A 22098-nucleotide genomic window follows, 5' to 3' on the forward strand; every position below is an offset into this window, starting at 1 on the left:
GTGGTCTGGGTGCCTACAGTGTTCCTTTAAGAACAAAGTAGCCAAACTGGAAAAACTCTCCAAGTCAACTATAGTTCCAGTTCGCTACTTTGGCCTTAAGTTTAAGATTCAGTTTGAATTCACGTTGAATTCCAGACCATTCTCACTGTAGTAAATAACCTTATTAGTGTGTGGAGCAATCAGCATTTTGAAGACACCAACACAGAAAAACATATATTATATTTAAGAATCATTTCAAAATAAAACCATTAAAAAAACGTGAATGTGTTACAGAATTCCAGGTGCTTGCTAGAAATATATATAGTTCTGCACACACAAACACAAGAACAAAAACAATTGATATAGATTTATTTCTTATTACATGGAAAAGGTCTTGCATTGTGTGTAAATAAAATAAAAATCAACATTTCAGCATTATAGGATGGAGACAGGTGCAAGTTGGGGAGTTTGTTCAAAAGAGGCAGGTAATGGAAGTGCACATTTTCTATTACATATATTACAGATGACTAATTCAATTAACATGTTAACATATTGAACATTTTTCATATTATAATCTTACTATTTTTTTTTTTTTTGGAAGGGGGCAGGGGGGTGGTAGGGTTTAACATTAACATTTTTACACAATTTAAAAAAGAACATTAGCCTTAATCCACAGGAAAAACAACAAAACATCTGAGCATTCGGTTATTCAGTGTAATTCCATCAGCAGAGTTCAGTCCGTAGTACTTTCAGCCGCACGGCCACCTGGGAAAGAATAGAGGTTAGCATTAAATGTAGTTTGTTGGAGAAATTAAATCCCAAAGTACACACTGGCCATGCAGTCCGTTTTATCAGGCCCACATATAAATAATACAACCATCAATGTATGATTTTTATCCAATACTGAGTTATTCAAAAATATAATAAAGGTATAACTTTGTAAGGGTCCAAGAAGGTCTTGGGCTCTATGGCCTCATTTTAATATATGTTGGATAAGCTTTTCAAATGATTTCATATATTTTTTTGGATATAATTTTAAAATGATTTAATATTTCGGAAAATGTTTTAATTGAATAACTACATAGGGTGAAAAGAGACTTGCGTCCATCAAGTTCAGCCTAACATTATTAAATTATTTGTTTATAAAATATTTTACCAGGAAGGATATGATGAGATTTATCTTGTTTTTAACCCCTTAAGGACCGGACTTTTTTTGCGATGTTGTACATTTGCGACCAGGCATCTTTTTGACACTTTTGTGGTGTTTGTGTTTAGCTGTAATTTTCCGCTCTCTCATTTACTGTTCCCATACAAATTATATATTGTTTTTTTCAGGACAAAAGGGGCTTTCTTTACATACCATTATTTATATAATCTCATGTAATTTAATTTAAAAAAAATGAAAAAATATGATGACAAATTGAAAAAAATACACGTTTTTTGAATTTTATGTGAAAAATCTTTTACTCATCTACAAAAGCGAATGAAAAAAACTGCTAAATAGATTCAAAATGTTGTCCTGAGTTCAAAAATACCCAGTGTTTACATGCTTTTTGCTTTTTTTTTGCATGTTATAGGGCTATAAGTACAAGTAGGATATTGCGGTTTCAAAACATACATTTTTAAAATGTATCAATAGTGACATTGTAACACTGTTATCCTTTATAAATTGCTAAATAACACCCCACATGTACATATTTTTTTAAAAGTAGACAACCCAGGGTATTCAATATGGGGTATGTCCAGACTTTTTTAGTAGCCACTTAGTCGCAAACACTGGCCAAAGTTAGCGTTCATATTTGTTTGTGTGTGAAAAAAGTAAAAAACTAAATTGAACGCTAATTTTGGCCAGTGTTTGTGACTAAGTGGTTACTAAAAACGACTGGACTTACCCCATTTGCAATACCTTGGGTTGTCTTCTTTTGCAAATGGTATGCCATCATGGGGGTAATTCTCATTCCTGGGCTACCATATGCTCTCAAAGGCAACGTAACCAACCTGGCCATTTTCAATGTAAAAATATTTGACCTATATATTTGACCCTGTAACTTTCAAAAACGCTATAAAACCTGTACATGGGGGGTCCTGTTCTACTCAGGAGACTTTGCTGAACACAAATATTAGTGTTTCAAAACTGGAAAATGTATCACAACAATTATATCATCAGTAAAAGTGCTGTTTGTGTGTGAAAAATGCAAAAAAAGTCACTTTCACTGACAATATCATCGCTGTGATATGTTTTACTGTTTTGAATCACTAATATTTGTGTTCAGCGAAGTCTCCCGAGTAAAACAGTACCCCCCATGTACATGTTTTAGGGTGTCGTAGAACGTTACAGGGTAAAATACAGTGATATCAAATTAAATTCTCTGGTCTTTCGGCCTGGGTTGGCAGGCAGGTCCCTTAAATTGCAATCAATAAAATAACTTAATTATGTAAAAATATTACCTAAATACGCACGTAGAATTTAAATATATATGCATATTTATATATTTGAAGTCTACGTGTATATTTATATAATTATTTATGTAATTTTGTATATCGACATATGAATAGTTTGCATTCTTTTTATTTATTTAAATATACATAGATATATATACAATTTCATTCTAAGTGTATTTTGATATAAATATATATATATTAATATCAAAATACAGTTAGAATAAAATTTCGTATAGATATATAATTTTTTTTCAATTTTTTATTATTATTTTTAATTTTTTTAATTTAATTTAAATTATTTATTATTCGTATTTTATAATAATATATATATACAATATATATAGTTATTATATATATTATATATATACGTGTGCAAATTAATTATAAGTGTATTTTTATATTAATATATGTACATATTAATATAAAAATACACTTAGCATGACATTATATATATGATATATAGACATATATTATATAGGTATAATATATGTCTATATATCATATATATACACATATATAATAATATATTTTTTTTTATTAACTATAACTTTAATTTTTTTTTTTTATTTTACAGTTGCAGGGAGACTGCCTGTCAGCACAGACAGTCCCCCTGCAGGCAGAGTCTAGGACACCTATTGTGACCATGTGGTCGCCCTGTTGGGCGATCACATGGCCCCAGGGGTCCTAAACCGCCATGGGGAGACTGTCTGGGCTGCAGGCAGTCTCCCCACAACGGGAGCACCGCCGATCGCCGCCGGGGGAACGACGGCGATCGGGTAAGTACATTTTAAATTTAGGACGGTTCAGGACCGTCGTCGGTCGGCAATGCAAAAATGCCGATGACGGTCCTGAACCGTCCTGCGTCGTTAAGGGGTTAAGTATGTCCTGGGGCCACAAACACTGCATTGTTAATATGATATATTCTTTGATATTTTAACATATAAAAAAAATAAATAATAATTTTAAATAATGTATCTAGAAAATGAATTAACTTTAACCCCTTAACGCCGTTACGGCATTCTATGCCGCCGCCATTTAAACGGGCTTTAAAGCATAGAACGCCGTAACGGCTTGCAGCCCCAGGAGGTGAGATTTACTTTCCTCTGCCGCGATCCTCTTCGGGAGGACTGCCTGACAGCCCAGGCAGCCCTCCAACAGATGTGTGTATATAATATTAAAATCATAAACAAATAATAAAAATGCCCACCCCCCACCAAGGCTCTGCATCACACACACACACTGCACTCATATACACACACTGCATTCATACACACACACACTGCACTCACACACACACACACACACACTGCATTCATTATATACACACACTGTAAGTAAATATTCAATTAATGTAATTTTTTTAGGATCTAATTTGATTTAGGAATTTACCAGTAGCTGCTGCATTTCCCACCCTAGTCTTATACTCGAGTCAATAAGTTTTCCCAGATTTTTGGGGTAAAATTAGGGGCCTCGGCTTATACTCGAGTATATACGGTACATAAGTATACACGTAGAATTTAAATACATATATATGTATATATATTAAAATTCTAAGTGTATATTTAAGTAATCTTTTAACATAATGTGATTTAATTAATTAAAATTTGATTGACGTGCCTGACAACCCAGACAGAAAGTGCAGAGAATGTAATTCGCAAGCACTATATTTAACCCTGTAACTTTCCAAGACACCATAAAACCTGTACATGGTGGGTACTGTTTTACTTGGGAGACTTTGCTGAACACAAAAATTAGTGTTTCAAAATGATAAATTGTATGACAATGATGATGTTTTCAGTAAAAGGGAAGTTTTTTGCATTTTTCACACACGAACTGCACTTTTACTGACAATATTATTGTTGTAATATGTTTTACTGTTTTGAAACACTTATGTTTGTGTTCAGTGAAGTCTCCCAAGTATAACAGTAACCCCCATGTACAGGTTTTATGGTGTTTTGGAAAGTTAGAGAGTCAAATGTAAGGCTTGCATTTCATTTATTTTACATAGAAATTTTCCAGTTTGGTAATGTTGCCTTTGAGACCGTATGGTAGCCCAGGAATGAGAATTTCCCGCATGATTGCATACCATTTGCAAAAGTAGACAACCTAAGGTATTGCAAATGGGGTATGTCCCGTCATTTTTAGTAGCCACTTAGTTTTTTGCTTTTTTCACACAAAAATAAATATAAACGCTAACTTTGGCCAGTGGCTACTAAAAAAGACTGGACATACCCCACTTGCAATACCTTGGGTTGTGTACTTTTGCAAATGGTATGCCATCATGGGGGTAATTCTCATTCCTGGGCTACCACACGGTCTCAAAGGTAACATTACTAATCTGACAAATTTTATTGTGAAAAAAAAAAAAAAATGGAATGTGCTATATTTGGCCCTGTAACTTTCCAAAACACCATAAAACCTGCTAATGGGGGGTGCTGTTTTACTCGTGAGACATTGCTGAATACAAATATGTGCATTTTATTGCAGTAAAAGCGAACAGTATCATGACTTTTATCGCTAAAATGTCAGACGGAACTACAATTTTAATTTCAAATCTTAATTTCTCACCTTTTTTTTAATTTTATTCATAATAAGTTATGTTTCATATATGAATAGTTCATAAGAAATTAAAGCACTGTTTCTCCTGAACAAAATGATATATAATAAGTGTGGGTGCACTTAATATGAAATAGGTGAATTACGGTGGAAGAGACATATAGCGCAAATTCCAGGTTTTGTTTACGTTTTGTTTTGATCAGAACGTGTACTATTGACTCCGTCCTGAAGGGGTTAAAAATGTATCCAAACATATCAAAGTGAGGCCTATGTTTGACCAGCTAAGCAGTTATCTATGTTTTTTTTTTTTTTTACACAAAAATATTCTTGATTATTATAGGCAGCACAGTGTTGTTACAAAGCTTTTCGTTATCAGCTCTTAATAATTCTGTGGACAACAGTGTAATAAAAAGTGATACATTTCAACAATTGGCTTTTGGGATTGTTCATAACACAATTACACAAATGTATCTCATTTATTAAAGTTATTATGCCAATTAGAGTGAGTACTAGGTATACTTTTAAGTGGTGTAACAAGTAGTATGACTTATGAAAAGAGGCAAAAAAGGATATGCTTACACTAGGATATGGTTAAAAGATATGCTTACACTAGGATATGGTTACTTCCCTAAAAAACTTGCAATGAAGGGACATTCTAGGCACTATAACCACTACTGTGTTCGCCAGTTGTTCTCTGGTACCATTCCACGATACGGAGTCAAAACCCTTTCACATGGTTTGACACTTACCTGGTTTCAACAGGCACCCATGGCTCTTCCCATTCGCATTTAGCAATTCTAATTTTAGTCTCTATGTGCATGTCATTGAATTTATCAGCCACTAAGTTAAGTTGAATCGATACATTAAGCACCCAAGAGACTCAGGTAAAACAGTAAGCACCCAAGGCTTACCCAGCTAAAACAGTTTTGACAACTTTCTGTGGGATAGGGCCTGGGGGCTCCTGACATCATAACAAAATAACATGCTACAGTGGTTAGGGTGCTTAGGTTGACGTCTTTAACCCCTTAAGGACCAAACGTCTGGAATAAAATGGAATCATGACATGTCACACATGTCATGTGTCCTTAACGGGTTAAGAAGCTTGCTTTGTATATAGTTTCATATCCTGTAACAAATAAGTATGTGAGAGCAGCAATGCCCATCTTGTAACATCTGCTTTTCTCTTCATTTAGCATACGACAGCAGTGAACACCTGGACCTCTTGAAGTGGAACCATGAAATACAAATTCATAAATTTCAAAATACAGGGCCGAGTTTAAGTAGCGGTCAGCAGCTAAAACAATGTCACCTTGAACTGAAATCAAACAAAGAAGACAATCTTACATTTTTAGTAAATTTACTAAGCCTCATTTTCACTGTTCTTTGCCAAGATTGTATTCATACTCTGCTTTCTTATGCCAGTCTACATTGGTTTGCCACAACAGACTGGAACCCCCTTCCCCACCCTTTCCCGTAATACACTAGAAGGGATAACTGAGGAGCTACTATTAAGCTCATAGCTCTCGGTTACGGAGTACCTTGACCTATAAAGGTGACTTCTCTCACCACTTTTCCGCAGGGTTCTAATTCTGGAAGATTCCCGTGTTGGGATGGCAGTTTTCCTCTGAGGTGTTTTGGCTTTAACAGCACGGGGAACCTTGGACGTCTGCACTGTAGCCTTGATGTTCTGGGGTTGGGATGATGTTTTCGGAGCTGATCCTCTCCTGCTTGTCTTCTTATTGCCCACTCCTTGACTGGTTCTCTTAGTCCTATGTGGCTTCTCAATTTTAATTCCATCTTCTTCCTCCACCTTGATTGATTTCATGACTCTTTTTCTTGCTGAACTCTTTACTACTTTACTTTCAATTTGTTCATCGTTCTCTTCTTTCTTCACAGCTCGCGCTTTGGATTTTGTTTTTTTTACCTAAAAATAAAAATGAGAGACAAATATTAGACACTTTATTTTACACCCCTCCTTCAGACAGTATTTCCTATTGTGATGCTATCAAGCTCCACAGTGATGACTTTGTTACATTTTGGTGCTGTACAAATATACAAATATCTGCTCTCACTGTGAAACCTGTAGGTAACAGGGAGGAATACTGCATCAATTTTAAGTTACCAATCCAAGTGTAACACAGAGTCCATTCAAGGACTACCCTGTCCCAGCCATCATGTAGGATATGGACTTCAGTAGCAGCAGAATGAGAGACTTCTGGAGGGTAAAAGAAAATGTTCCTGTACTCTAGGGGCCCTGACAAATAACCCTGTTATTTCAGAGGCTGAGAATTGTCCTTGGTGATATTTTCAGAGCTGGGCTTAGCTGGGTATAGCAGAGAGGTTGTTCAGTTAGGTCTAACTAGTATATAGGCCAAATATGGCTTCCACTGGGTGCAATGCTTTATTTTTCTGATTTCAGGGTTTATTCTTTACGAATCTAAATGCAGAAAGTTTATATTGTAGTTTCCGTGCCTAATTCTCCTCATAGATGCCTAAGCCAACATGTTTTCAATGTTCATTTTAACATTTGGGAAAATACATCATACCAGCTAGGCAGGAATGTGCCAGTCTACCTTCTTTGATAAAAATCTAAGTTCGATATTAACGGTATTCAACCTTTTCATATCTGTGGTCATGGCTTGCTATTTGCATTAAAAGGACTCTGTAGTCACCAGAACAACTATAGCTTAATGGAGTTGCTCTGGTGAGTATAGTCAATCCCTGCAAGCTTTTAAATCTAAACACTGCCTTTTCATTGAAAAGGTAGTGTTTACATTACTGCCAAGTAACACGTGTAGTGGCCACTAGAGGTGCTTCCTTGGTCAGTGCTGCACAATGCGCAGATTAAAGGGAAACTCCAGTGCCAGAAAAACGATCCGTTTTTCTGGCACTGGAGGGTCCCTCTCCCTCCCACCCCCCAATCCCCGGTTACTGAATGGGTGAAAACCCCTTCAGTGACTTACCTGCGACAGCGGCGATGTCCCTCGCCGCTGTCTCCGCCTCCGCGACACTCCTCCTGGTGATTACGTCGGCCGGTGGGCGAGACTAATCTCGCCCACCGGCCGAGGAGACCTAATGCGCATGCGCGGAAATGCCGCGCATGCGCATTACGTCTCCCCATAGGAAAGCATTGAAAAATCATTTCAATGCTTTCCTATGGGGAATAGAGCGACGCTGGAGGTCCTCACACAGCGTGAGGACGTACAGCGACGCTCTAGCATAGGAAACCTGTGCTAGAAACTAGGAAGTGACCTCTAGTGGCTGTCTAGTAGAGTAGAGTAGACAGCCACTAGAGGTGGAGTTAACCCTGCAATGTAATTATTGCAGTTTATGAAAAACTGCAATAATTACACTTGCAGGGTTAAGGGTAGTGGGAGTTGGCACCCAGACCATTTCAATGAGCAGAAGTGGTCTGGGTGCCTACAGTGTCCCTTTAAAAAAAGACTGGTGTTGCATTAATTTTACCTTTTTACGTTTCAGCGGTTTTCCTCCTTTGGTTCCTATTTACAAATATAAAAATGAAACAAAAAGCATTTGTCATGTTTACCAAACCCTAGTAATGTGTAAAGAATTTAACAAAAGCTGATGGTATGCATAAGTAACTGGTAAAGAAAAAAAAAAGAGGAATAGATATGGGAAAAGCAGCAGATAGTAAATACGGTTAGTATTAATAGCAAACCAGTAAGAGATAAACATATACACATTTTTGGGCAGAATGATAAAATTCAATGGATCAAGAAGTCAAAATAGGTGACATGCGCATGAACGACAGCAGACTCAAGGGTCTATAATCAGCGCTGGACTGGGAGCTCCAGAGAGAACACAGAGAAACTAAAGAGCAGGTGATGAAAATGATTTGATATACACATACGCCCACACTCTCCCCATACTGGGTTAGTTTAATTACACAATAAAGTGACTCACCTTTTGGAGCAAGTGGTCCAGGATCCCCCTGAAATGAGACAGAGGATTTCAGTATGTGGTCCTTCATTTAGAACTGTACCACCTACTCGATCGTCACAATGTGAATGTGCCAACCCATAAATACATGGAAACATGTTTTTTAGTGAACTGCTGCCAGTTTACTAATAGCTCAAATCAGGGCTCACAATTTTCATTGGCCAGTAGCCATTGGTGAGTGAAATGTCACCCCTGACAAATATAAATTCACCCTTATTGATTGTGACATGTACCCTCCCAGACTGAAGTGGCAAGAAACTTTTAAAGCCTGGCTAGTGGAGTAAGACTTGACATTTTAAGCCTTGGCTCCATTCATACTTTTATGAATAAGCTAGTGACACTAGCTTGTAAGTATTTGGATGGGCAAGGGGAAGCTTACCTTATTCCTATGACATCTGAGTGAGGCCAGCCTTATAGCTGCAGCAATTGGTTCTTTCTCCAAGTAGGCAGGGCCAACAAAGATGATTTGTTTTCTTTATCTATAGATATGCTCACATCCTGCTAATACAGGGTAATTTAATTAAAGTGTACTTGTCACTATGACAAATCATCCTTATTTTGTAGACTTTTTTCGTATTTCGTCACCCAAAAGACTATTTTCACTACTCCTGGTTCCCTCCAAACGAACTGCCCTGGAGCGCCCGGCCCTTTTTCTGATTGTAAGCGAAGTCCAGGGAGCCGCAAAGACTGTAGCATAACTTATGTACAATTAGTCTGAAACACTGGTCTTGTCGCGGCGATTCCCAACTCCCGGTCAATTTCCACTCCAGTTTTCCTCTATTTCCACACCAGCTATAAGAGTGCTTTTTGGAGGGAAGGTGCCTCAGACTATGTGGAACAATCGATACCTGGGAGCCATGAGAAGCTGCTCTTACTTCGTTCACTCCTGACATGACCGGCCAAATCACTAATTGCTCTGGAATTCTTTTGGGCATGGACCATGGGTGCGGTAGGTCAAAACTTTACCCTCGTGGTGTTTTGTCATCTCTACAAGGATCCGGGCACTATTTTGCCAACATGGGCGCTCAGATAAGAGCTATCCGGGGATATATATTGTGTGGGGTTTTTGTATGCTTTCATGATGTTTTTTGGGTGTTTTTGTGCTCTCTGTATCCGGGAGATAATTAGTTTAGCGACCTACAACGCAAGTATCTCCCAGACTCAGAGGCACCAGGGCAGGATTACTGCATTGTGAATAGGGACCCCATGCTGGGGGTACATGTATAAATGACTGCGATGAACCTAATTAAACCTGATCTACTCCCAGCATGAAGTCTCAACTAATGTATGGGGGGAAAGCTATACCAGCTATAATCACTACGTCGCCTGGATGGAGCTATAATACCACTGGAACGGGAACCCTTGGCGGCAATACTATGGTGGTCCGCCACAGTCACGGTACCAAACATTTGGGCATAGATTAAAGAGCATTAAATTTAATCTATACATTGTTCTAGAAGAATGAATGCCATTAAAATGTTGGCACCTCCCTCACCTATCAATCAATCAATCCTTGTCATATATTTCTGTACCTGCAGCACAGAGGGTCTAACCTGAGGAGCCAGTTACAGGGAGTACAAGTGTGGGTGTATACATCATGCCTCTGAAGTGTCACTGCTCAATACTGCCATCTAGGAGTTAAATCACTTTTGTTTCTGTTTATGCAGCCCTAGCTCTGACTGACAGCCTGCATGAAAGAAAATGGTTTCACTTTCAATCAGATGTTACTTACTTTAAAAGTTATCTCCTGCTTTCTAAATTGAACTTTAATTACATACAGGAGGCTCCTGCAGGGTCTATAAGACAATTAACAGAGCAGGAGATAAATTATACTAAATTAAACAGAATTTGCAATAAAGAAAGTGTAAACATTAGATGACTCTTTACAGGAACTGTTTAGGAAGGCTGTGTAGGTCATATGCAGCCTTCTAAATGGCAGAGAATTGAGCAGTTAGACTACAGGGGCATGATCTATACACCAAAACTACTTCATTAAGCAAAAGTTGTTTTGGTGACTATGGTGTCCCCTTAAGCAGAGTCAATTGAAGAAGAGAAGGGGCAGCAGTGGCGGGTGGATGTTACAATAGTTTTACACAGACATTCAATAATGGTAGTTCTGGAGCGAGAGGTAGCAGCTAAGTACAACAGCTCCTAAACCAATGAAATATACAATGTATCACTAAGATTAATTATATAATTAATGCATTGGGAGCTGCTAAAATGAACCACATTATGGCAGCCATATTATACCAAGGACTAGTTCTATGTTAATACTAACAGTAGTAGGCAATACTTTAATCTAAATAAGGAATATTCCAAAGTTAGAAAATAAATAACTTTTAATGTTAGGGGATTCCTTGAAAGCTTTTTCTCATTCTTTACATTACCATACCTGAAACCAGACTGTCCGTCCATTGTGATCTTTTAGAGATTTCATTCCAGGAACAAAGTAGCAACGAGCCCAGTTAAGCAATATAGAATAATCATTGGACTGTCCTGGCTCATATCCCTTTCCTCCTACAAAAAATAAATGAATAAAATCTAAATAAAGATCGTATTATAGATATTTTATGCAATCTATTTAGATTTCCATGATCTGAATGTTTTTGTTTGCTCCGCAAAATATGCTATGAATCCAGTCTACATTTAAGTAGTTAAATTTTAACTCTGTAAATTGAACTTTAATCACACACAGGAGTCTCCTGCAAGGTCTAGCAGCTATTAACAGTGTATGAAGAAAGAAATTCTAAATTAAACAGACTGTGCAATGAAGTGTAAACATTAGATGACTCTTTACAGGAAGTGTTTAGGAAGGCTGTGTAAGTAAGTCGCATGCAGGGAGGTGTGTCTAGGGCTGCATAAACAAAATTATTTAACTCCTAATTGGAAGAGAATTGAGCATGAGACAGCAGGGGCATGATATATACACCAAAACTGCTTCATGAAGCTAAAGTTGTTTTGGTGACTGTAGTGTCCCTTTAAAATTAAAAAACACTAAAGAGAACACAATCTACAATTTGTAGTGATTTACCACATTTGGGTTAAACTAAATTTATACTGCCACCCAGTGTTTTTGTTTGTTTCAACACCACAATTTTCCTCTTCCATAATGATTTAGATAATTCTATAGATTACTGTCTGGGGATAGGACTTTAATACCTTTATACCTTCTACAATAGTAGCTCTTTCTATACTTACCCTGATATTGTTTTTCCTTTTATCAATAAAATAATAAAAATTAAGTTTTGTTTTTTTCGGTGATACTATTTTTTTCTGCTTAAATTATCACTATAGTGTCAGGAAAACAAACTCGTTTTCCTGACACTATATCATCCTTGGGACCCCCCACCCTCAGGGTCCCCCTTCTGTGGCGCTGATGACCTCTCCTCCCCTGCCGACGTCAGCTCCCGAGTGGAGCAGAATGCGCATGCGCGGCAAGAGCCGCACCTGCATTCAAACAGTCGATAGGAAAGCATTTTGCATCCAGCGTCGCAGAAGCGCCTCTAGCGGCTGTCAGGAAGACAGCCACTAGAGGGTGGATTAACCCTGCAATGTAAACATAGCAGTTTCTCTGAAACTATGTTTACATCTAAAGGGTTAAAACCTGGGGGACCTGGCACCCAGACCACTTCATTGAGCTGAAGTGGTCTGGGTGACTATAGTGTCCCTTTAAGATATTCTTTTATTATGGTGGTTACCCAGCTGCTTTTTCAGGGAAACCTCACATTTATAGCTTAATTTCCTGCATGATAACTTTTAGCTAGCGAAAGAAAATGTGTCTGTTCCGCATTTGCTCGGATTATTTTCATACCTAGATTGACAACTTCTTTAGGCAACAAAGAACATAGTTCAAGTATATCGGGAGATTCCTTCTTTATCTTTACTTTCTTACGGAGAGGGAGGTCATTGCTCTGTAAAAATAGGAGAATGCAAATAAGACAATATTTTAGAGCACATTACATACTGCAACTTACTGTAGTGGTTACAGTGCAAGTAGAGCCCCGTTGCCCCCTTTGCCCTCACTGTAAGGAGTCAAACCACTTTTGGAAAAGTTTGACTTCATACCTGGGGCTTGCTCGGTGCCTCTCCCCTACTCCACTACAATCTCCAGAGAGCTGTAGGTTCTTCAGCAGGAACTTCTGTTAGCTCTCCTAGGCTAAGCCCTGCAATGCAAGCTATAATAGTTATGGTGTATGGAGGGTTTCTTTAATTTGCTAGTTATCAGAGCACAACAGAAAATAATCTTCACCAAATGTAACTTAAAATAGTTTATATGGCTACACTACCATCCAATGGGCGGAAGAGTTCATCTTTACTTCCCGCCTCACACTCCAAGAGATTGGAGAATATACAGAATTATTTTCCTCAAGTGTGATTTAACTCATTAAGGGCCAATGACATACTAAACAAATCTTAATTAAAATTGAGACTCTTTTGTTATGGAGACTTTTAGTCAGGATATATATAGATATAGATATATATAAAAAACATAAGATAATTTATAATATAGGAGGTTTTTTCCTGGTGCCTTTCAAATTCAGAGTTTTCCCCCCTCCACCCACACAAAATAAAATACGTAAATCTCCCCTCTTTCAGCCAGGGGCGTCACACTTTTGCTGCAGGCACAACTACTCATTCGTATAAGATCATCTGGACAGTTGATATAGGACAATAAAACAGAGCTCGGCAAATCCCAGGAGCTAGATCGCCATGGTGACCAGGAAATTTGTCCTGGCGCTTGGGATTGGTGAGCCTGTTCAGCCTCTGAGGTGACCAGCTACATGAGATTGTAGGTGGGCAGTCGGCTCACGCAGGGCTGAGGCGGGCAGGCAGGCAGACTGACGATCGGCTCATTAAGAGCTGAGGGGTGGAGGCGGGCGGCTGTACCAGAAAGGGTGCGCGGGCGGCTGTATAAGGGAGGAGGGCAGCTGAATGAGTGCTGTGTAGGCAAGGGAGCTGTAATATCCCTGCTCTCCTCTCTTGCATGCCTTCCATTGATGCCGGGAGCCGGAATATCACGTCATTCCGAAGCCCCACTGGACCCACTCAGGTGAGTGAGTGCGTGTAAGTCAGTGAGTGAGTGTGTGTCTGTCAGTGTGTGTGTCTGTCTGTCAGTAAGTGTGTATGCTTAGGTGACCTGCCCCCTCCAATCACAAGGAAAGGTGTTTTAACTCACCATTTTCCCACACCGTGCTGGTGCCGACGCAGCTGTTCCCACCTCCATGGCTGAGATCATCAATCGTGATGATCTCTGCCAATCCAATGCTTCCCCATAGAAAAACATTGGTAGACTATTGTGCATGCACAGCAAAACGCCATGCTGCGCAACCAACATCTCCTCACAGAGATGCATTGAATAAATGCATGGGGAGCATTAACGTAGGTGATGTACATTGTGCAGCACTGACACAGGAAGCACTTCTAGAGGCTGTCGGAGTGGCCGTCACTAGAGGAGTTACCAGACAGCAATGTAAACCCTGCCTTTAGCGTGCAAGGACAGTATATAGACTTCAAAACAACTACATTAGGCTGTAGTGCTTCTGGTGACTATAGTGTCCCTTTAAGAATTATATTTTTGACGTTGAAAAATCTGGCTCCTAACTGTTTTTGCTGGCTCCTAGATTTCAATCAGCCACGAGAGACACAGTAGCAGACAAATTTTAACATTGCCTTTACTCACAAACAGTAACACCTACATTTGGGCAGAAAAAGCATATAGATGCCAAAACCACTAAAAAAGTAGTGGTAGTTTTGTTGCTTAAAGTGTCCCTTTAAAAGTAAAGAATATATATAAATGTATAGATATAACACTGTGCATTAGATCATATTCCATACTGATATTCCAAACCTCATCCATGTGCTTCACAGCTTCCAACACGGGGCGAGCTTGCATAAAGGGGGGGGTCTGTGACCTGGGAATGACACATACATAATAATGACACGGACGATAAGAAGTGACAACTGAATGGAAAGGGAGAGTGAAAGAAGGGACAGGAAGTGCCCACAGGTGGAATCAAAAGACGGCATACATCCTACAATTAATCCAGTCAAATATTTTAAAGGTCAGAATTCATAAGGTTAGGGAATGGGAGTCAGACAACATTTAAAATGATAGAAATTCAAAAGTAAGAAGACAAAAAAAAAGAACACTTGTCACGAGTTTGAACATAGTTCTGCAGATAAATGGGACTTGTGCATGTGTAAAGCCAACTTGTCCCCTGCCACAAATATATATTTCTTTGGATTTTAGTACGCAATAATAGAGTTGTAAGAAATAATGTTTACACCTTAAGGCACTGCTGTTCGATCCCATCATTTTTGAGCAGCATTTAAATGAAGATGTAATGTAACTAAACACAGTTTTTTCCAGGTAGACAGACATCTATGAGTCCTTGAGTTGGACTGCGAGGTGCTGAGAGTAGCTGAGAGGCAGGTAAGCTGAGCTCCTCGTAGTAATGTGAAAAATGTCCTCGCTGACTATCAGGATCATTATACAGAGCTAACACATTCTGCAGAACTATTCAATGAGGGTATCACATCACAAGTAAATGACAAACAAAGTAAGGGCAACAGAAATAAGAGTTGAAGAGGGCCCTGCTCAAAGAAACTTACAATATAGGATTAAGTGAGGTAATAGAATGCAAGGGGAACAACTATGTGACAGAGGGAAGAACAGGTTGACAGGTAGGAAATGGTGTGTGAGAGATAATGTAAAGAGTGAGAGAGTGAGGTGGACATTGGAAGAGGGATGGGAGAACTGGTGTAATAAGTTAAGATAGATAAGCTTTTCTAAAGACATGAGTCTTAAGGGATGTCTAAAAGGACCAGAGATTAGAGGAATGTCTGATAGGACAAGGTAGGGTATTCCATATTAATGCTGCTCGTCTTTACCATTTTCAGTACAAGATTATTTCCTCTCGCACAAATGTATGTTTGTTTGTTTGTTTTTGCGTAGTTTGGAACTCACCGGAATAGAATCTCTGATCTTAAGTAGTTCCCAATGCCATTGAAATATTTCTGATTCAGTAAAGCCTCACAGATCGGTTTATCAAAAACTTTGTCTGACAAGTTTTTCAAAACATTTTCCCTGAACAGAAATGAGAAAAAAAAAACAGTAAGAAAACAGTGCTTCAAAGAACATATAATATTAAGGAAGCAAGTGGTTATGGTGCCACGAATGGCCTGGTGTCACCACTTCGTAAGCAGTGAAATCGTTTTAGAATGTTTTGACTTCTTACCTGGGGTCCACTGGGCACCCTTATTCTCTCAGCTACCAGGAAAGAAAGAAGTTCCTGCTCAATAGTTTCTGTTAGCTCTCCTAAACTAAGCTCTGCAGTGTAGTGCTAGCATTGGCTGAGCGAATCAGCTGATCACTCTCAGCCAATGAGCTAATCTCTGCACTGCCAGGTCTGACTCAGACTTTAGTTCTGACAGAAAGACACTGGTTCTCCTATACAGTATAGTAGATGCGAGTAGAGGCGTCGTGCAGAGCCCTATTAAGAAGTCAGAACTATCCTTAAAAAGTGTGACTAGTTAAATTGGGTGGCACAGAGCACTTTTGGTACCATAACCACAACAACATGCTGTAGTAGTTATGGTGATTGGAGTGTTCCTTTAAACTCCATTTAGAAGCAAAGTACATGTTAATTAACCATATTCTCTTAGGATGAGCATTTAGCAAATAATATTATGACAAGTTTTAATCTAGTTTGCATTGTTCTTACTGGTGCAATTGAGCAAATGTAGTATTTTTCAGTCCCCCATTTCTTCTCTAAATCCTTTCTTTCATCCATCTGTCACAGCGGGTCCTCTATCAGGCAATGTATACATGTCAGATGTACACACCACCAGGCACCAGAGCATGTCAATGTATATATCGCCTGGATACATTATATAAATCAGCCTTGAGAACTAAAGGTTACTAAATGTCAATATCAGAAAGCCTGCTGCTCTGTAAGTACAACAAAGATAACAGAGCATTGTTTGGGGGGGGGGGGGGGGGGACTATACATCCTGAACAAGTTAGGGGATTTACATAGATTTATTAATAGTAACATAATGGCACTACAGCTATTGAATTTGTGTTGGAATGGGCAATTGCGGACATCTAAACTAGGCAGTGCTTTAAATGTTTTTGTGATGAACGTACATATACTGAGGGAGACTATGTACAAAATAAATATAAGAGTTAAAAGGTAAGTTTGGTTTATAAGCAAATCCTTAGGTGCAGTTCGAGTTCTTTGTGCTGAGAAAATAAGTTGGAAAAACAGGTTTGCCAATCTGTGTGAAATGCGTGGTTAGTCTTAGAATTATTTTCTGATTTTAAAGAATGACCTTCAGACAGATAGTCATATAAACACCATTGAAAAAAAAACAAAAAAAACAGACTACACCTATCTCTAGTGTACTCTACTCACACTAGTGATCGATTAATTCTGACTCATGAGAAACATTTTCCCCAGTATTTCCGTATTATAATTTACAGGGTCATTAAATAGAATGAGAAATGTTAGGAATTCAAAGTGAATTTCAAATTTAAAGGGAAACTCCAGGCACCCAGACCACTTCTGCCCATTGGAGTGGTCGGGGTGCCAACTCCCCCCACCCTTAACCCTGCAAGTGTAATTATTGCAGGTTTTATAAAGAGGTAAGAGGGAGAGGGGCACTGCAGGGTCCTGCAGTGCCAGGAAAACGAATATGTTTTCCTGGCACTGGAGAGGACTCTCCAGTGCCAGGAAAACATATTCGTTTTCCTGGCACTGCATGACCCTGCAGTGCCCCTCTCCCTCCTACCCCCCATCTCATGTTGCTGAAGGGGTTAAAACCTCTTCAGTGACTTACCGGAATCCAATGCCAATGTCCCGTTAAAGGGTTAAGGTCAAAGTAGTTGAACGTGAATATTAATTGACATGGCTTATTGTTCCTTAAATTTGAAATTTGCTTTGAATTTTCAACAATTCACACTTTAGTTAATAAGCTAGATAGTATACAAATGGGTGGACTTTACATCATAAAGTGGACTGGTATCTCTATATACTACACACACACACACACAAAAAAAACACAAAATATTTTCATAATATAATTCACACCTGAATTGTTCGTATTCCTGTATCACGCATGGGCCACGTTCTGGTTGCCACGAACCATTCACGTGCCATGATCCAAATCGCCGGGGATCCACAAAGCAGAGTACTTGGCGAGGAACATCTTTGGTGTAGAAACGTAAGTGGGCATGTTTGGGCATTTCATTCACATTCTTCATGGTGATACTTCCTGACATACCAAATCGGAAGACAATGTGGGTGACATGATGTCTTCCTGACAATGGAGTAAGGATTACCTTCAACTCCTTCCCACGAGAGACGGCACTGATAGTATACTCTGGGCAGGAGAAAGGCACCTCTGCATTCTTGTTAACCTCTGATTTCTCAACTGCTCCTGTGAAACGCCGTCCGGCACATCTTGCGTTAATATATACGCTGGCAAGATGGAGCTCTGGACATTCTGGCATTTTCTAAAAAGACTAAAAAAAAGGGCACAAGTGAGCGGACATCCTTCTGAAATTAAACTCATAGCACTTTATACAAGCCAGGCATTCAAAGAGTGAATACCGGTAGTCTTATCTACAGCTAACTCAAAACTATTTACTAGTAAACAAATAACAATAACGCACAATGTTGATCATTTGCTGTTTTAAATTCCTTTTCTATTTCCTGAAAATGTAAAATGTCACCTATTCCAATGTACTTCAACACTCTAATGTTAAAAAATATATATATTTATGTTTAAACGTTAGTGGTTCTTTCTAGTATAGATTATTGGGACCCACTTAATAAAGGGAAAAAACAAAACCTAAAACTTGCAAGTCGTTTTCTTAATATACATTTACACCAGCCTATTACTATTTTTGAGAAGATCCCACTATTTTATCAGAAATTATTATAGTGGTTTAATATAACATTTTGAAAAATTATTTAATAATAACTATTAGAAAAGAAAGAGTAATTCGGCAGAGTTTAAGGACCAAAAAGTGAACTAGAAACCAAACTTCGGTTACATAGCCAAGCTCAGACTACACCGCTGTTTAAGAAAGTTCAGTATCTTTTGTGAAATTTTGCAATAAAATGTTCTATTCACTAATTTACTACAATTAGGAGTTTAATGAATAAATCCTAAAACTGGAATTTAATAAGATCTTGAGAATACCTCACATGTCCAGAACCCTCTAATTTTATCCCCTCACTCACCCACATATAGCCAGGTCTTTTTTTTTTTATTATTAATACTTTAACGACGTTCCATGCCATTCTAACTATAAAGGGTTTTAATACAGTTAGGATAACAAGGAACACCCTAACATTGTCTAGGCATAGGCAACCTTAGGCACTGCAGATGTTTTGGACTACACCTCCCATGATGTTTTGTCAGCATTATGGGTGTAAGAGCATTAAAGGGGATGTAGTCCACAACATCTGGAGTGCCGAACGCTGTCTAACAAAGTCTAGAAGTGACAATCCCCCCAGCTATCACCAGTGACGGCTGCAGGGAATTGGCGCGGTCTATGCAGGATCTTGAGGGATCCTCAAAAGAGCTCAATGCTATACTCTTGAGCATGTGTAAGAGTACAGCAGTGACGTTGGCACCTGATGACCCACCGGAAGAAGATGGTCGCGCCCATCTGGGGGCCGGCAAGTGAAGAACTTATCTTTACTTGCTCTCCCCCGAATCCCTAGTGGCGATATCACTGTTGGGGGTCTTTGTCAGATGGTGACAGTGCCACTTTCTTAAAAAAAAAAAAACATGTATCTGTGTATATATTTTGTGTTTTGAACAATTGTCTTCATCCTTAATTTTGTCTGGATGGACAATTTGGTAAAAATGGCTACATTCCGAGAAGGGCCTTGAATTATAATTTTGGATAGGCTTTTCAAATTTTTTTTATGTTTTTGGATAAACTTTTAAAATGTTTTCTGATTTTTAAAAAAATTACAAAATCAAAAAATATAATATATATAAAAATGTAAACATATCAAAAATACCACAACATTAAAATATATATTTTTTTAAACGCTTATCCAAAAATATTATATTGAGGCCTAAACTGGCAATTTCCATATTTACAAAAACCACTTCCAGTGGGAATTTGGTCAACCCCACTGTTTCGTATGGGTTCTTTCTTGTAAATAGAATCTGAAAGTGAGAAAAGATAATATTAAAGAGAAGTTCAATTTACAGTAGGTAGAACTCTTGTCTATTTTTTTTTTTTTTTTTTTACCCCTGGGTCAAATTTTGGTCCCCATACTATCAGTGGGTCCCTTATGGTTGGAAATAAACATCATCTATACCTAAGCCTCAGGTACTGCTTTTGCCTGTACAATTGAGGCAATTTTAGCCATGGAAAGGGTAAAGAAAGTGCTTTAGAATTTGACTGTTGTAAAAAAAGTCTCCTTCAATTTTACAATGGAAGCATCGATAACCAAGTTTAAAATTTTGCACATAAATTGGGTCCATGCTAAAATTTAAAATGATATATAATCTCGCACTGTAGATATAGGCAGCAAATGATCCTCTTATATGAAGATCCCCAGACACAGTGTCATTGTTTCAATACTCGGTGTTAGAGGCAGCAAACAGGCCATTATAAAATGAATTTATTAGTACATACACACTATGTGCTAGGCTTCTCCTAAAGGAGGGCAAAGCAAGCAGACAGCTAGGACTGCAACTCACAGCACGCAGGTCTGCTCTCAGATCGTAGTATAACACCTAGAGCTGGTTATAGCCCTTACAGTTACTGGCGAGCTATTCACTATCAGCTTACCGACACGGCGTTAATTATCGCGGGTTCCACTGTCACCTGGACTCTCCTCTTCCTCCTGTTGCTCCTATCCCGCGCTCCCATTGGCTGGGCTCTGATAGGGGGCGTTACATAGAGTGACTGGAATCCTCTGAACTTTGGTATTTATCATTTAGTAAACAGGCTCCATAGAGATGGAATGGGGATGTTTGTACAGGAAGGAGAGATAGTGGAGGGAAATTACTAAAACTGCACAGGTCAAGTATGGGGCAGGGAGAAAAATTAGATCATGTCTGGAAAAGGTACACTGCACTTGTTTAAAAAAAAATAAGATGGGGCATTTTACTAAATAGTTACCCAATTGTGTTAATACCAAGGAACTATCACACTTTAATAATAAAAAAAAAATGGAAATTTCTTATACTTGACTCAGGGTTGTGGTAAAGCATAAATTGTTGGGTATTACAAATTTAGGTTAAAACCAGTCAAACTTGGATAATATTTCAAGGCTGGCTATTGTGACCAATCTTTATTTTTTTATTTATTTTTATTTTTTTAAGTGAAAGTAACTAAAGTAATGGTTGCCTTTTTGCTATGAATTAAAAAAAAAATGTGCTTGTGACAAACCTTACAGACATTTCTAAGTGTTACAATAGTTCCATAATACCCGAATTGGTGTTTTATGTCACGTGTCAATCCTTGTATTTCTCTTACTAAAAAAATGTGCACACCCCCTACATCAGTATTTGCTTGACTTGAATGCAGTTCGCTAGGAACAACTGGGAACTGTCCTGAGTTGGCCCGGGGTGAATTTCAGTTTTAACAGAGCTGAGAGAAGTTTGGGAATAGCCTCGCAAGTTATAATTTTTTTCACCTTTTTTAATGAATTAAATCAGTGAACGTCTGTGGCATTTTCTCCCTAAACATTGCCATTTCAATGACCCTTATGTTGGGAGTATGCATCATCAATGGTTTGCCTGGCAGTGCCTTCATTATTGTGATGACACCACAACCCATCACTACGTACATAAGCCATTAGCGTCTCACAATGAGTTGACGTCAAAGCAAAATTACCTTTGGTCAGGTAATCACATCTGGAGTAAACTAATTTGGAGTAAAATCATTAAAATGGCAATGCTCAGGGTTATATACTATAGTGAAGATTCAAAATGAATTTTAAATTTAAGGCTAAAGTAGCTCATGTGAAAGCATAGCCAAATTAGAGAATTTTTTTTTCCCTTCTTAGTTCGCCCATTTTGACCTTAAATTTGAAATTCACTTTGAATTCTCACATAATCCTGTCTGTGTGAGTTAACTGCTTCACACAGCTGCATTGTCGAGAATTAACCTGAAAATTTTAA

At 38.3% G+C, this 22098-nt stretch overlaps 1 protein-coding gene across 2 annotated transcripts; it reads right to left on the bottom strand.

Annotated features, from left to right (window-relative positions):
• Positions 1-331: 331 nt before the first annotated feature.
• LOC134603371 (endonuclease 8-like 1) lies at positions 332-20853 on the bottom strand. 2 transcript variants are annotated; one of them, XM_063449264.1, is made up of 10 exons: positions 20762-20853; positions 18030-18454; positions 15905-16024; positions 14786-14849; positions 12749-12848; positions 11330-11454; positions 8902-8929; positions 8443-8477; positions 6544-6901; positions 332-744 (listed from the first exon to the last, which is right to left on the bottom strand). In XM_063449264.1, exons 1-10 carry the CDS (start codon positions 20840-20842, stop codon positions 713-715), a joined length of 1368 nt encoding a protein of 455 aa, XP_063305334.1. In that variant the 5' UTR covers positions 20843-20853; the 3' UTR covers positions 332-712. The 2 variants fall into 2 exon arrangements, with proteins under 2 accessions (XP_063305334.1, XP_063305335.1); XM_063449265.1 differs by having other exon boundaries at positions 18030-18463; positions 20762-20846.
• Between the last annotated feature and the right edge of the window lie 1245 nt (positions 20854-22098).

Source organism: Pelobates fuscus, chromosome 3, assembly GCF_036172605.1.
Source record: "Pelobates fuscus isolate aPelFus1 chromosome 3, aPelFus1.pri, whole genome shotgun sequence".
Classification (NCBI taxonomy): domain Eukaryota; kingdom Metazoa; phylum Chordata; class Amphibia; order Anura; family Pelobatidae; genus Pelobates; species Pelobates fuscus.

Coding starts and splice junctions, on each gene's coding strand:
- LOC134603371 (XM_063449264.1), bottom strand. CDS start 20,842: ATGGGAGCGCGGGATAGGAGCAACAGGAGGAAGAGGAGAGTCCAGGTG. Junction 14,850..15,904: donor AGATCAGAGATTCTATTCCG/GTGAGTTCCAAA, acceptor TGTCATTCCCAG/GTCACAGACCCCCCCCTTTA. Junction 745..6,543: donor TAGAACCCTGCGGAAAAGTG/GTGAGAGAAGTC, acceptor ATTCTTTCCCAG/GTGGCCGTGCGGCTGAAAGT.